Source organism: Falco peregrinus, chromosome 9 (genome assembly GCF_023634155.1).
Source record: "Falco peregrinus isolate bFalPer1 chromosome 9, bFalPer1.pri, whole genome shotgun sequence".
Classification (NCBI taxonomy): Eukaryota; Metazoa; Chordata; class Aves; order Falconiformes; family Falconidae; genus Falco; species Falco peregrinus.
In genome coordinates, this window is record NC_073729.1 from 14731094 (window position 1) to 14747005 (window position 15912).

Consider the following 15912-nt stretch of genomic DNA (forward strand, 5'->3'; position numbering starts at 1 on the left):
CAATTTCCCCCTTCAAATATGCCAGGGGAAAACAATCAGAGCTTTTACTACCCTTCTTGATGCTGCACGTTCTCATCACCACTTTGTTGGAATGGGAGGCAGAATTTAAAATCTGTACCATGGACATAAGTAAGATTTTTTTTTGTGTTGAGTTACTTGGTGTGGGTTTGGGGTCTTGGTGACTTAGCTTTGTACCATGAGATTAATATTATGTAAGTATGATTGAAAAAAAGCTTCACAAAGCAGACTGGGTTGCGTGAAAAGGTTGTGGAATCTCTATCCTTGGAGACGGTAAAAACCCAACTGGGCATAGTCCTTGACAACTTAGTTCAGCTGGCCCTGCTCTGAGCAGAGGGATTGGACTAGATGAATCTTGAGAGACCCTTCCCAACCTCGATTATTCTGTGAACTGAAAGAAGTTTAATGCAGTCTACCTTTTATGTTGATTGCACACATTACAAACATAGTTGTTCCATGTCCAGGCATCAGAAAGTAACCTGGCTAACGCGTGTGTTACAAATGTTTTAAATATTCCAAGAGACTTACAAATTTACATCTGAAATGGATTTAAGTTTGAGGAAAAATTACTTGTATCAAAGAAAACTTCCAAGGCTGTTTGTCATGTTTTATGGCATTGTTGAAATTCTAAGCAGACTTTTAGGCAGATGAATAATTACAGTACAGTTGTCTAACCCATAGAAATGCATATAACTCTTTCTAGAGCAAGAAACAGCACATTCCTTATCGAAACAGCAAACTTACTCGTCTGTTGAAAGATTCTCTTGGAGGAAATTGCCGAACAATAATGATAGCTGCTGTTAGTCCGTCTTCTATGTTTTATGATGATACATATAATACTCTCAAGTATGCAAACCGAGCAAAAGATATAAAGTCTTCTGTGAGTATGTTGGTATTTATTGATCCTCTGTCGAAGTATAATAACGTAGTGTTAAGAGAAGGAAAATTATTTCTTTCAGAAGATTATAATTTCCTTCAATTTTGTCTGAACCTTTTTTCAGTTACCTTCTTTCTTGCAGTCAGCTCATCATCTGATTGATGGATGTAGTAGATACTAGTTCTGGCCTAAAAGCAATGTAGCTTCATTAATGGGATTATGCTGCCAGTTTGGAAGTGTTTTGTGAGCATCAAATTTAGAAATAGTCCTCAGCCGGTAGAATTCACAATCAGTTTCAGTATCTTACTATTAATTTCTCAGGGAACTGTAAAGCATATTAAAGAAATACCTGAGCAATTGCATAAAAGCCACTCCAGGTTTGTTACAGGCAGAATTCAGCTGGGCCAAGAAGCAAAATGAGATTATATTGATAAATAAAAAGCTACTGGTGTGTCCTGTCTACTGCTCTCTATTATTCTGATCTTTTTTTCATAAACAGTTTTATTGCAGTTTGTGATTTTTTTTTTATGTAATATGGGGTTGACTGTAGTTTCCACTTGTTGCATACTTAACGATAGTTTTTATAACTAAATTCACAAGCTGTGCATTAAATAAAACTAGCCTGAATAAATGCAAAATGTGTACGTGCATGTAAATGTAATTATTTTTTTGTTCTGTTGAGGGGAAATTTCATGGCCATTGATATGTAACAGATGACTTCGAAAGCAGAGTGTCACATTTTTGTTGTGCAAGTCAAGATTTTGTTCATCCCTTATAATATAATGCGAGTATAATTATGTAGTAGGTAAAGTATATTTATTATGCAGGAAAACATGAAAGAGCCTTCTAAATTCTAATTTGTTTCTTTTCTTTAACAGTTGAAGAGCAATGTTGTGAGTTTGGACAGTCACATAAGCCAGTATGTTAAAATTTGCAACGAACAAAAGAAAGAGGTATGTTAAAAATGTATTGTTAAAAGTTTGGAAGATAAATTGCTATAACTTCGAATACAAAAAATGTTTATGGGATTGAACCTATGAAGCAATATTGTACTAATGCTCCTATACAGCCTTTTGAAGTAAGAAAGTTTTGTCTTCTACAAGGAATATCACCTACTACCATTAGTAAAGCTTTTCAAGGCATAAGCACAGAATGATAAGGTTAAAGAAACGGAAACAACTATATTCCAAAGGTACCTTTTTGTTTTAGATCCTAATGTTGAAAGAGAAACTGAGAGAATATGAAGAAAAGCAAGCAAGCATTCCAGAAAATCTTACAGCTGTGACGCTTCCAAACACCCAGCAAGCAGAAATACAAAGGTAAATTAATCACAGTACAATCCCGCTTAGAAATGGGAGTTTGCATAGCTTGTAAAAGTATTTGTAAAACAAACTTCATGTTTTCAATATTGATTTCCTCATTTTTAACATTGCTTTACTTAAACTAGGTGTGGGTTTGCATAACTTATCGCTCCTTTCCAGAACAACTTGGTGGTGGATTTAAAACAAACCCAAAGTCATGTACTTGAAGTATCCTGATATTAACCTTCTATTAATAGAATAGAAACAAAAACTTCCTGATAGATCTGTCTATGGAACAGTCACACTTGGAGGATGATAGAATTCCATTTCACAGGACTCTTAAAACTAGGCAGAGTCCTTTAATAACAGGAAGAAAAAAATCCTTTTTCTGGTAGGAAGCTTATCTTCATAACCCCAAAAAAGTGAAAGTGTCTTACAAGAGAAAGTTACGATAGTTTTATATTATTGGTAAACTGGTCAAGATCTAGACTTTTAAAATCAAGAGGATACATTTTGGTGAAACAGTAGAATATTAAGTTGTTATTTTTTTTTAGTAACTCTAGAAGCACATTACCAAACAGAACTTGGCAGTCTCTTGCATTATGCAAAAATTCCAAAACTACACAGTTCTAATGGTGGTGTTTCTACTCACAGTCTAGTTCAGTTACTTTATTAATGTGTGTGTGTGCATGCGCAGGAAGTGACACGTGCACATGGCAGGGAGGAGCGTATGAATGCTAGCTTTCAGCAAAGCTACTTAACAGCTTGTTTTTGTGGATAGAATGTAGTTTGTGTAAATGACAGCAGCTGCTGCTGGCAGATACTACTTCAGTAGTATCTTTCCAGCAAGGTTTAAGAGAGGCAAGAACTTGAAGCTCTTCTTTCCACAGAGAGTGTAATTTGTTTGTAGGTTCCTTTCTATTGCTTTAATGTTTCGTGGTCTTTTATTTCCTCTTGGTGATGTTTTTGTCTGTCTTGTCTGATGTGACAGTCCTCTCATGAGAACACACATAAAGTAACAAATCGAAGCATGTGAGGTGAATTTGTTACAGAAGGCAATCTATTCCATAAGAGGGTTAGGTTTTGGTGTGAAAGTTCCTGGATCTGACTCCGCATATCTCATCACATATTTCTGAGATATTGACCTAGGTTTATTCAGATAAAGTTTTTTGTGCTGGCTCTTTGAATGTAGTATTTTTTTAAACTGAAAAACCTGAGGCAAAATTATAAACCCATTCAAAGCAAAATGCTCTGTAACTGAGCATTTTACTGGCATTCCAGAAGTTTCAATAAATGTCTTGAGTTATTTAAATTTAATTTTCAAAAGTAGTGTAGGTTTCTGAGTCACATTGAGAGTTCTGACAGATTTCCTGTGTATTTTTGCACTGTACATTTTTAATGTTAACTAAATTTCCTGTGATTTGCCCTTTATTTCATTTGGGGTGTGTGTGGGAAGAATCAGTTGAGGGTAAGTCTTTTCAAAATGCTGGACATCCTGACATGTATGCCAAGATTTGTTGGTCAGAAAGTTTGGGTTTTAATGTTCTGGGAGTGTTGCAGAATGGCTGTGTGATCATGGCCATGACTCCCTTAAAGATCTTTGTGAAACAAAGTTAGCGTAAGTTAGCTGAAGCAGGCCTTGCAGCTATGCTGAGGCATGCTGATAAGGAAGCTGAGACAAACACTGACCTTGTGCCTAATGTTGTAAATAACTTTGAGGAATTCACGTAGACAAGAGAGGAAAAAAAAATATGTAGCTAGCTATCCGCAGAAACCGCAAGTAGGAGGACGTATGAAAAAGTAACCCTTTAGAGCTTAGCCAATCAGCAGATGACTAGTAGGCATAATTAACTGGAACTGTATATAAGACATAATCGCGCCGTAATAAATCGAAGCTTGCTTTATCACTCATATTGAGTCGGCCGCGTGCTTCCCCTCGCGCGTCATGGGAGATCCACAGAGATACGTATAAGCCTATCCCATTCCCATTAGGTATCAGCAATAAAGTGGCTGTTCCGTTTTCTTCTTCCTCATAAGGATCCTGTCAGGTTCATCTTACTGATGGTGTGGGTGATGAGTTGATTTCCCCCACAAAACAGGTTTTACAGGTTGTTTTTACAGGTTTTGGAGATATTCTGTTGTCTACTCCCTTGCGTTTGGGACAGGGTAGAGCGCTTCATCCACAATCCTGTTTCAGTACAACTACCTGTGGCTTTTGTTTCACTGTTATCTGGAAGAGACTCACTGATTACACAGCTTGCTCAAATCCAAAGGTCATTCCTGCTCCCTTTGTTGTCTAAGGCTTGCAGATGTATTGTCTGTCAACCTTTAAGCCTTGAACCTGTTCAGGTAGACAGTGGACACTGGCTTTGGAACTGTCACTGACAGGTCCACAGGCTCTTAGAGACTAGGTAGTCCAGCAAGTTCATAACCTGGATATACCTACAGGATCACTTTGTCATATTTAAGTGAAGAAGAGAGGGTAAAAATAACTCCATAAGAATAGAAGTGTGCTTATTGAAAGAGTCAATGCAGCTCAAGGCAGGAGCTTTGCAGAGGCATCTATACTTGATGCTATATTTGTGACACTGATGACTGTACACAAAGGGCTGACTTACTGGTAATAGTTCCTCACAGTGACTGTACATAGAATCAGAATCCGCAGCCTCTCAGATTATGCCCAGGGTTTTACTGTGAGGGAAACTGAGAGGATTCACCCTCATCTCTTAATTGCTGCGTTTCCCAGGCAGCTGGGAGGAGGAACTATGGATATTTTTTTCCCTCCATAGTATCCATAGAAACAATCAGTTATTCAGTGGACATGATTGCATAGATAGTAGCAGTGTAGGGTAAGAACTCTGATGCTCTGCAGCTGACTATTACGATTCTTAAAGAAATATTATTTCTAAATTCTGTGTGGTGAAGTACTTATTTTTACCTAGAAATGATAGTATTTGCTGGATGCTTTTACGTAAAACCATTTAATTTCTAAGAATTCTTTTGTTAATTCTTTTCAGTTTTAAATGAGAGTAATAAGACACTGGAATAAAAGACTCAGTTACTCAGACTTTAGACTATAAAATGGAATTGCTGCTTCTGAAACATACTGGCAAGAAGTCAACTACGTAGTTCAACTTGCTCCCTAGTTGAACCTGTGTGTTATTTATGGAGTATTTACAGTGTGGTACTTAATTTTATGATTTTTATATTAAACACTGTATAATGATCTCAAATGATGCATATCTTCAGAACATTTGCACGTTAAACTGTGCCTTATGTAAAGTTTTAATAAGTCAATGGGATGTTATGAAATGGCATGTATACAAGGTTGGTTATTACTGTGATATACAGTATCTTCTATCACAGAATCATAGAATGATTTGGGTTGGAAGGGACCTTAAAGATTGTCTAGTTAAAGCCCCGCTGCCATGGGCAGGGACACCTTCCACTACACCAGGTTGCTCAAAACCACATCCAAACCACATTTGGGCTGTGCTGTACTGCTTTTTCAGTATTCAGGAGTGAAATGAAAGAGCGCAACGTCTGAAACTTATATTGCATCAAGATAATGCTTCCAGGCTTTCTCCTTGACATTCTGATGTGCATTGCAGACTAGGGATAATCGGAATATGAGGCCATGTAAACATTGGTTTCCTTGGAATAACTTCTAAGTACCTTCTTTTACAGATTTGGTTTCTTTCCCCTATTAGTGTAGTTTAACATGTGTTAAAACACGATGCACATTCTGATTTTTGTGGACCATTAGTGATCAAAATTGTACAACAGAACTTGAGAGAAAGTGAGCAGCTAAAGACACTTGTGGCTTTTCTTTTTTTGAGGGCCATTTAGTGTGTCTATGGTAACAATCATCTGATCTGTTTAATGAATTGGCATAAGAAGTAGAGAACCTAAGTATGTAGTATCTATTGGAGGTGGAGATGTGAGGATGTTCCAGATGTCTGTCTTGCGGGTTTCAGCAGTATCTTCATAAATACAAGGCTTGTTTTTAGTGACCCCTTCAAAGTTTAACATCCCATTTCCGGTTCAAGTATATAAAAATCTGTACTGATGTACTGACCCTTTTATTGCTCACTGAAAACAGGCTTACTTTTTTATGTTTACTTTATTAACTTGGAATTGCAAGTTCCCTTTGTAAAGGAGGTGATCATAAAAGTCTTAAGTAATCTGTTACTTATTCTTATCCTTTGGTTCTATTAGATACAAAGAAATCCTTAAAAATGTGTTTGCAAACCGTGAGGAAATCAGAAAAGAATACCTCAAGTTGGAAATGCAACTGAAAGAAAATGCATTGAAGGCATATTACCAGAAACAATGTCACGAACAAATACAACTGATGTGCTCTGAAGAAAGAGTAGAAAGGGTGAGTTTTATATACTGCAGTGCAAGGTATCATCTCTCTTAATTTTGCTAACTAATTTATCATTGGTAATGTATGAATTTTGCTTAAGCAAATATATAATTTTTTAATGCTGAAATATTTAATTAAAATGGGACAGACTACTTATCACTCGGATGACGTTTTCTGACAACGTAGTAGTAATGCCAGCTGTGTTTTTTTCCCACAGTGCATGGAAAACTGTTGTCGCGTGCTTATTGCTGCTAATTGTGAAAGCTTTTCAACTTGTCCTTAAGTAGATTGATTGCATAGTTACTTAAGACCTGACTAGACTTAGGAGACTCATCGTGCTCTTGTCAAAAACCATGTTCATGTACATATGGTACAGCCATTGAAGCTCAGTAATCTATTTGTGTTTCATAAGGAAAAGCATAATTTTGGGCTAAACGAGAGTTATTATTATCACTGGTGTTTTCATTTGTCACCAGGAAGATGTTGGGATAGCTGCTTAAAGACCGAGTCATGTCAACTGAACTAGTTACACTTAGTTGCCTTGAAGTTGAAGAGTCTGGGGGCTATGTATGAGCAAGTGCTGTTGTACAGCATTAAATGCTTGTGTCTTTCTAGAAGAATCAAAGTCGAAATAAGTAAGCATGGTTAGATAGTATCTCAATTTTTCTGATAAGTCACCTGAAAGGAATATATGTCTTATGTACAGGTGAAGTTGAAGGTGGGGCTGATCTTGCTTAGTCACAGTAACAATCTGTATTTGGCCAAAAATGAGTTTCATACGATTGTTTTTTTCCTAGTGATTCACATGAAAATTTGTCCTTAAACAAATGTCAAAGTGCAAATAAATTGCATATTTTTGGTTGTCATTAATGAAGATATTTCAGATGACTAGTGTGTACTACAATTCTCTTTTATGCCAAAGAAACTCTGAAACAATATTTTCTGTTTGTGCCATATTTCTAAATGCTGCTTACACTAGAACATAGATGTGTATCTACTCATAATGATGAGGTATACCTTTATAGGCTCTTTTGTATGAATTCTTTTATGAGGTGATTTAACTTTGATTTTGAGTGTTAGCAGTGCTTCACTCAAATGTTGGTTTTGCCATCAGCTAACTTGTAAATATGATTTGCAAAGGATCAAGAGTCACTGTCCTATAAATGTAATGCCTTATTTATCAATGAGAGTCACTGTAGTAGTAAAATTAAATGTCCATTTGTGACTACTTTGCAACAAATTGGTTTTTAATTTGGAACCCAGGCATTTGATTACCAAAGTGATTATCACATTTCCCTTGTGGACTGTAATGCTTTTGTTCTTCCTTTAATTTTTACACATTTGTTGTTGGGTTTTCTCTCTTGAAAATATATACTGTTAGGCTGCAGGAGTATTTCTGAAATATTATTTTTTATGATAAAAGTTTTACTTCTAAAGTATTTCTGTGACAATTGTCTGTGCTCAGTAACTAGATATAATAATGATTTTAGGTAACTTAACATGAAGCAAACGATACCTTATCTATACTTGAACAACCCGAATATGCGCACTTTAATTTAAAACAATTAAAAGAAAGAAGGAAAAACTCCAGTGTGAGTTTAGGTTACCTTAATCCTTGTTCTTAAAAATGCTTTCTTGTTGCAAAACTTTTGACACAGTTTATCTTGGGAAATTCAGTTCATATAAGTCCTTTGCATTTTCTACATAACTGACCCTGTTTCCAGCTTTTTTGGAAATGGAATGTTGCCCATTTAAAGGGCCTGTTTAAGTCTTCCTGCCTAATGCCTGTTCTTCCCACTTGTTACCTGTATTTCTGCATCCATACTGTTTTCCTTTTGCTCGCAAGGTATCAGTCGCAGCAATGTTAGCCAGAAAGCCTTTGTGCCAATAGGAGAACATGTCAGATCATTCCTCTTTGTATGGAAACATAAAAAGCTAACCTGTGCCCTGTGTTATAGTTACTTTTAACTGTCTTGGAGAGGTTAAGGAAGTCTGCTCGGTTTTGACCTATTTTATCTTGAATGTTTTTGCACCAGTCATGGAATCTGTTTTACAAATATTTTTTACTTTTTTTTTATTTTTAAAGACATGGCGAAAAACTGCTGGTGCTTTTTTGATAGACTTTAAAATATATATATTAGGTTTTAAATTGTTCCTACATTTCTGATTGCCTTTTTAACACTATTTTTACTGTCTTGAAAAGGAGCATATTCCTAGGAAGCCATCAGTCAGTCCAATCATGGTTTCAGTATTTCTGCTTACTGCAATTGCCCATGCTGGATTCAAAATGACTTGTTGAATATGTCCCAGTTCTTCAGCCCAGGAGGGATGATTTCTTCTGTGTCTCTTGCGGTGTTTTTTTAATGACAAAATACAGTAGCAACCCAGTTCCTACTGTGTTCCAGAGGGGGTGGTTGGAGCTAGCACACATAACCATACTTCTTCTGTTGTAACATAGCCTTTATTCCTTGGAACATATGGGATGGGTTCATCAAATGTTGGGATGTTATCAATACCACCTTCAATCCTAATAGCTCTCCTGCACTGTGTAAAAGCTGATGAATGCAAAACAACGCATTTGAATTTCTCTGCTTCAGCAGTCCTGAAAGCTCTCCCCTAGCCTCACTGATCAGAGGGAGCCAGTGATTATTGCAAGCTTTAGTCTGCCAGTTAACTCTTCCTCCTGGTATTTTCTCTAAGGAGTGGGTCCTTTATGAAGTGACTGTCTTCTCTGGATCCTCTTAGCAGCTAAGGCAGTCTAAAGGGAAAGAAAAGGGCAGTTCTGGCCAGAATGTAGTCTTAGACCCTAGTAAGTTGCCTGGAGCACGCACGTAGTTCAGGTGTTTCTACCATGCTGTTTCTGTATGCCGTGTGTTGAAATAAGCATTTTGGAAAAGTCAGCTTAAGAAGTGCAATCTGCATCTCTCCACATACTGTTCCTGTTTTCTACAGTATGTTCAGAAGGGCACCAGACAGAGTAATTTCTGCTTTACTGGAGGTACAGAGTTGCTTATGACATTTTATAATAGAACTAATTTGGCTTGCTGTTCTAAATATCTACTTTTATTCTAATTAATGAAGTTTTCTTTAGGTATTAAATTTGGAATGTATGGACATAGAGAATTAGATTATATGATATTTTAAAAATGGGTTATATAACTTTTTGTTGACTGTGGCAGTATACTTAAAATGTTTGTGAGTTTGGGTTTTTTTAGTTAAATAAGTTCAGGCAAAGGTTAACTGTGAACTCTTGCTAAAGTGCTCCATGGCCAGTGGAGTCTGACCTAATTTTTAAAGTACACTGCTAACTATAGTTGTCCGCTGAATAGGAAGTCTTCTGTGCCTTGTTACGACACTTACCTCACTCATACCCAGCTTACTGCTGCTGGTTTGGTGCCTTTCTGCTGTCAGATTTCAGAGAAGCATTGGAAGAATCTTGATACTTGGAGATACAGGGTTTTCCTTTTGCCAAATACTTTGTCCTTTACCGGGCTTTTTCTAGGACTTAATGCCTTAGGAAAGCAAAGGAGATAAAATTTCTTCTTCATGCTTGAGTTAGGTAATGTTACATTTAGAAGTGTGTTGGTATTTGCACATGCAGTTTTTCCAGTCTTCCCAATGTAAGATAAATATGGCCTAGAACACAAACGGATCAAATCCATTGAATTGTTTTTTAAAGGTGTAATCGAATGACTGTACCGTAATCTGTTGTAAAGGCTTCCAGTAAAAAGAAAAAAAGATAAATGTTTAAATGCAGTTCGGTAATGACCATAAGGAGAATGTGCTACTTCGCTTGTTTTAAGCTGGTCAAAAATGCAAAATGTTTGTTATGCCCAGTTGAGTATAAAGGTATGGAAAAAAAATCTTTTTATACAAAAATGTTTGTGAACATAATTTGAAAGTTGTTCCCTCAAATGCTGATTTTTAGGCCACTTGCAAGACTGATCAAAGGCTTGCAAGGCTTAGAACTCACTGTGTACACGTGCAGAAGAGGAAAGAGGAGGAGGTCAAACATTTTGAGGAAAATACTGATTGGCTGCATCGAGTTGAAAATGAAATGCGCCTCCTGGGTCAAGATGGTTGTATTCCAAAGGTAAGATGACTTTCATTTCAAGGGCAGATTTCATGTGTTTTAGACAACATCTGATTTTAATAGACTTTTTTTTTTCTCTATTAGTCTGTCTTTTACTCATGGCTTCTGCCATTTTTCCAGGGTGTTTTCAAATTTTAGTGTTAGCTGTTTCTGTTCTGCCCTACAAACTTCAATGTTTGTGCAAGTATTCCTTATTCATGAAAATATACAATTACATACTAAAATGCATGTTAAAGTGGATTAAGCATGCTATGGCTGAGCTGTTCAGATGGCTGCCAGAGTGTTGATCCTGCTTGTGGCCATACACTTCTAATCTTGCTTTTACAGTAGCTCCCTATGCTCATTGAACCACGTGACAATCTAATTCTTAGCCTGGCCAAAAAAAAACCTTTTTTTTTTTTTTTTTTTTTTTGGAGGGTGCTAGAGGAGGAGTGGGAAGGGGGAAAGAGCAGTTGTCTGCCAAGTTTTAGTCAGTAGACTCAGCTCAGTGTGGCCTGAGCTGGCAGAGCTGGCAGAAGGGAAGCGATGAAGGTCTGTGCAAGAGCAAGAGGAAAAGAAAGGTTGTTCTTCCCTGCCTCTTAGTTTCAGCCAGTAATTGGAGTGGCTTAAATGATCGTGTAATAAGCACTTATGTGGCTCATATCATGGATTATATTTCAATACCTGTATTTTTACTGGGTTAGTAAAATGTGTTGATACTTAAAAAGAAATTAAGATATTTCAAAGGGGATACTGGCATCTCAGGAAGACGACTGAATACAGTTGAAGACTTGTCCTAGACAAGGTCAGTTAAGTTTAGATGTGGAGCAAGTACACAGGAAAAAAGGCAAACATATATCAAACGTACATTTGGGGCATGCATAGATAAGCATATGTGCGTGCCTGTTGGAATCATAATGCTAATTACAGTATACCCACAATTGGTCAAAGTAATCTACAAAGCAATGTTCATGCGTGTAAATAAAATTCAGTCAATTCATACTTCTCTACCATAAAACTTCATTATATTATAATAATATAGGTGTGTTCCATTATTAATATTATTTTTACTTTACATTTTAGTTTCTTGCTACCAATTTTCAGTTGTCAGTTTCTTTTCTTACTAATTTCCCAAGGAACTCAGTAAAGATCTGCGGTGTTGCCATTTAAACCTAGAAATTAAGGACCTGAAAGCCCAGATAGAGCACATGTTATCTCTGGTGTCCCTTCAAGTTCAACATTATAAGCAGACAGAAAAGTAAGTACAGTTTCATAGCAGACACTGTAAGACTTCTATTCTGACATTTGTAACTTCAGACGGCATATATGTAGAATTTAGTTTTAGCTGAAAAAGAAGCAAGACTTTTCTTGAACTTTTTTTTCTAGATTAGAATTGTTTTTTCTTAAGCAAAACCGTATGTTAAAAAAATAAACGCTTAATAAATCTTGGTCTGTATCTACCATTGTTTAACAGAAACTGCAGGTATATTCTAATGCTTCTTGTTTCTATTTCATTTTCTTTGCATAATTTTTCCAAATTGTTCAATAGATCAAGGTGTCTTATTTTAGTCTTCTGTGTTGAACAGCAGTATTGGGTTTTTTTAATAAATGTGTTCTTTTAATTTCTTGAACTGTAGGCATTAATTTACTTGTATCAAAAAATTTATAACTTTGATAGAGTGAAAACAGCTGAATTTGGTTGTAAGCATCAGCTCTTTTTCCATTATCTATCTTTTGAAAGTGTTGAGAGACTAGCTTTCAGAGTGTGACATAAGGAGTAGGAAGTAATTGCAAATCTGTTTGGTAAATAAATATATTAAATTTGTAATAAAATCATTCCCAAGTGAAACAACCAGCTTTTCTTCTACCTTTGGAGGAAAGGCTGTTGCCATAAGCATTACAAAAAGTAATATGTAAACCTGCAAAAATGAAAGCAAAATTTTTAAAGCTACATTGTTATTGCAGTTATATCTTTGGGGTTTTATATAGGTATCCCTTTCCCTATTGCTTGAACCTACTGTTTAGTCTTGCAACTAACTGCACAGTTAACGAATGTCTGTATTCAGGTAGAATTTCTAAACTTATTGTTACTTTAATTTGGTCTACAATTGTGTGTGGATCTTAGTATATTCCATTATTTAGGTAAAGTTCCTAGTATCTAAACTTATTTGCACGAGGCTTCTAATAAGGTTCTTTGCACATCTAATTGAGATGTGCGTGGCTTAAACCACTTAATTTGGTTTATATTCTTCTTTGTTTATCTGATGCTTCATTTTAGAAAGTCAGAATTCAGTCAAGATCTATACTGACTATATTTCTGTGGTGGTTGAGGGTCTGAACATCTTGGACACTGAGGAAAAACTATACCTAGTTAATGCTTAGAGTGAAATGCAAGATTTTGCAAAGGAAAAAATCACTCTAGTCGTGAATATTTCTTCTCAGTGTCATGGTGTTCCTGCAAAATAAATCAAATTACACAGCAGAACATGGCGGGGGGCTGGGGCTGAGGGAGAAGGCACCACCACCACCCATATTCCTAACAGTGACAGTGCTGGTATCAGATTAGTTATGATTTAGTCATATTTATCTTGCTTGTTGTTGTTTTACAGAGTGCTAGTTACTTTGCTGCCAGTTCTTCGCAAGCAATACCTGACTTTGAAAGAAGCTGGGTTGGCAAATAATTTAACTGAGACTGAATTTGGGGAGGTTGAGCAGCTGATTGAAAGACAAAAATCAGTAGTTTGGGCAGACCAAACTGAAGAGAAGGAGCAAAATAAAAACCATCAACTAGAGTTGTCATCTGTCTTTGTATTCCCACAACTTGTGCACAGACCAAACACCCCATGCCGTAAGTATATGATTTGTTCTCTGTTGGAAATACTTTTGAATATCTCCCGCAAGAGCTGTATGTCATTCATAAACACAGTGGATGTACACATCTGCAAATCCTGAAGCCAGCTGCACAACTGAGCCTCAAGACCCACTTCCTGTAAGTTATATACCTTACTTAATTGGATATAGGAAAGAAATTGACTTTTGCAATGGCTAGACACACTCTGCCAACAGGTAACTCCCTCCCTTTTCTTGTTAAAAAGTACCCTGTGTATTAATGTTCCTAGATCCTATGAGTATGATTAATAATTCCATTTGATTCTTTAGCATTATATTGATGGAAAAGGAATCATTGTGTTAATAAGTATTATTCTGTTAGCAATTTGATATGTTAAGCAGTTACTACAGTTTTGCACAGTTTCAATTAATAGCTTTGAGGGCGATGAGATTTCCCATAAATTAATTGCAGGTTAACTTTGAATCAATTTAGTTCAATATTTTGTAAGTTTATTTTTTCAAGAAATAAAGGATTGGCCATTTCTACCAGGAAATTCACTGCCTTGCTGTATCCTCATGGCCCCACTTTCCCCCCATAACTCTGTGTCGCTGGCTTTTCTTCTTTCACTGTAAAGCGAGTTGCTCTGGAGCGTAGCCTGGGTAAAAAGAGATGAAGAATCCTTACAGAAGGCACTGTTCTGACTGGTGACAAGCAAAATCTCGGCCTGACAGTGCAGCTGCTGTGGGCCAGTGCTTGTATCTTATCCTCTGGGAAGGCAGCACTCGCCACACTGGGGCTTTCCGGTTGCAGTTAACAGTCCAAAACACTGAAAGACATCCATGGGTAACAAGGGAAAATCAGATACATAATACTGCTTCAGCTTCTCAAAAGGGAAAAGCGTTGACTCCTGTGAAATGGTTTGCAAACTTTCTTTTCCTTCTCTGAAGGCTTGCATGCTTTTGTACTTCCTATTCCACTCGTGCTAGTCAGGGATTCAGTAAGGTTAAAAGCAGTTGTTGCCCATTTCTCCTTCCCACTTGGAGTGAGGGTAGTGGACCTCAGCTGATTATAGTGTTCTTCCACTCTGCTCCATTCTCATTTCCCATATAGAAAGAAATTGGATGTGATCTTGGCTTGCTGGCAATCTTTTGGAAAATCATGGCAGTGATAAGTACCTGTGACATTCGGTAGCATTGTGTTTCTTATGATGCTACTGTCATACCATAATGGAAATATATTCTGCAAAGCTTTATGAAAGGTATTCAAATAAAAGGTAGTTATTTTCTTTTCTTTTATCCTCTTTTCTTAAAAAAGAAATAATTTTAAAAAATGGTTTTCTAGGCAGATTACTCTGTTACGGCAAAGCAGATAAGCAAAGGGTCTGGAGGTTGGGTTGTTTCCTGCTGTAATTCATCTAAGAATTCAAATACTGTAACATTTTATTTCCAGTGGTAGAACACAAGAATCTGAAGTGCTAGAATTAAGTGATTTTTTGTAATAAGAACTGCTTATTTCAAATGGTGTTTCATGCGTCTATATATGCCTATATTTTCACTTATAATTTAAACTGATTATCTGCTTGAAATTTGTCATTTTTAATATATAAAAAAACCTAAACTCCTAAAAATGGCATTTATAACATCTTAAGATGGGTTCTGTGGAGGTGTAAGTCTGCCTGAAGAAGGAAAGAAATACAGACTTCTCTAAACCACTTGTAAATTAAGAGTTCAGTTCTTATGCGCCATGGAGTTTTAAGTTGGAGACTGGTGTTTTGTATCTGCAAGACAAACATGAAGCCATGCTCCTGACCGGTGGTTATTTTATATCATAGCCATATGGTTTGTTTTCCTTTTAGAGGGACTTTTTCTTTTTTTTTTTTCTGGAAGAGTAGGTAGGGAGACGTACCCAAATACAGGTAGAAAGAAGTCACCCACTTAAAGTGCTTTCATTTATTTATTTTCCTCTGTTGAGCACAAAATAAATGCAGTGAAATAGCTCTTCTACCACTGTTGGTTTGAATTACCATTTGAAATATGTTGAACTATGTTATGGAAATCAATTGTGCAGAATGTATATAGCAAACTGTTAAGAAAAAACATAAATCAGGAAAAATAATTAGCATGGGGAAAAGTATAGTACAAGGGCAACATTGCAATCAGAAATAGGAAGGATGTAGTAATTTCTTTTTTACTTTAAAGATGAAATAAATTATTCAAGAATCCAATTCCTTTTCCCTAAAGTCATCTCAGAAGTATGCTTGGCAAATGTTAGCAAGAGCTGACCTAAGAACTTAGTGAACAAATAAAAGGGAAGATTTATACAAATCCCTCACACCTTTGTTGCACTGATATTATATTATTTATGGTTTGTTCAAGATGTTAGAAAGGAAATAGTGTTTTGCACCAAGATGAAAAAAACAAAAACCACAAACCAAAAACATGAGCC

At 36.3% G+C, this 15912-nt stretch overlaps 1 protein-coding gene across 2 annotated transcripts in view; it reads left to right on the forward strand.

Annotated features, from left to right (window-relative positions):
• KIF18A (kinesin family member 18A) overlaps positions 1 to 15912 on the forward strand; it is a 42332-nt gene that overhangs the window by 10660 nt on the left and 15760 nt on the right. For both annotated transcript variants that reach the window (XM_005235658.4, XM_027784151.2), the window contains exons 7-13: positions 722 to 898; positions 1774 to 1848; positions 2105 to 2214; positions 6415 to 6577; positions 10494 to 10658; positions 11774 to 11895; positions 13247 to 13485. In XM_005235658.4, the coding sequence (XP_005235715.2) occupies positions 722 to 898; positions 1774 to 1848; positions 2105 to 2214; positions 6415 to 6577; positions 10494 to 10658; positions 11774 to 11895; positions 13247 to 13485 (1051 nt within the window). The remainder of the gene's footprint in view (positions 1 to 721; positions 899 to 1773; positions 1849 to 2104; positions 2215 to 6414; positions 6578 to 10493; positions 10659 to 11773; positions 11896 to 13246; positions 13486 to 15912) is intronic.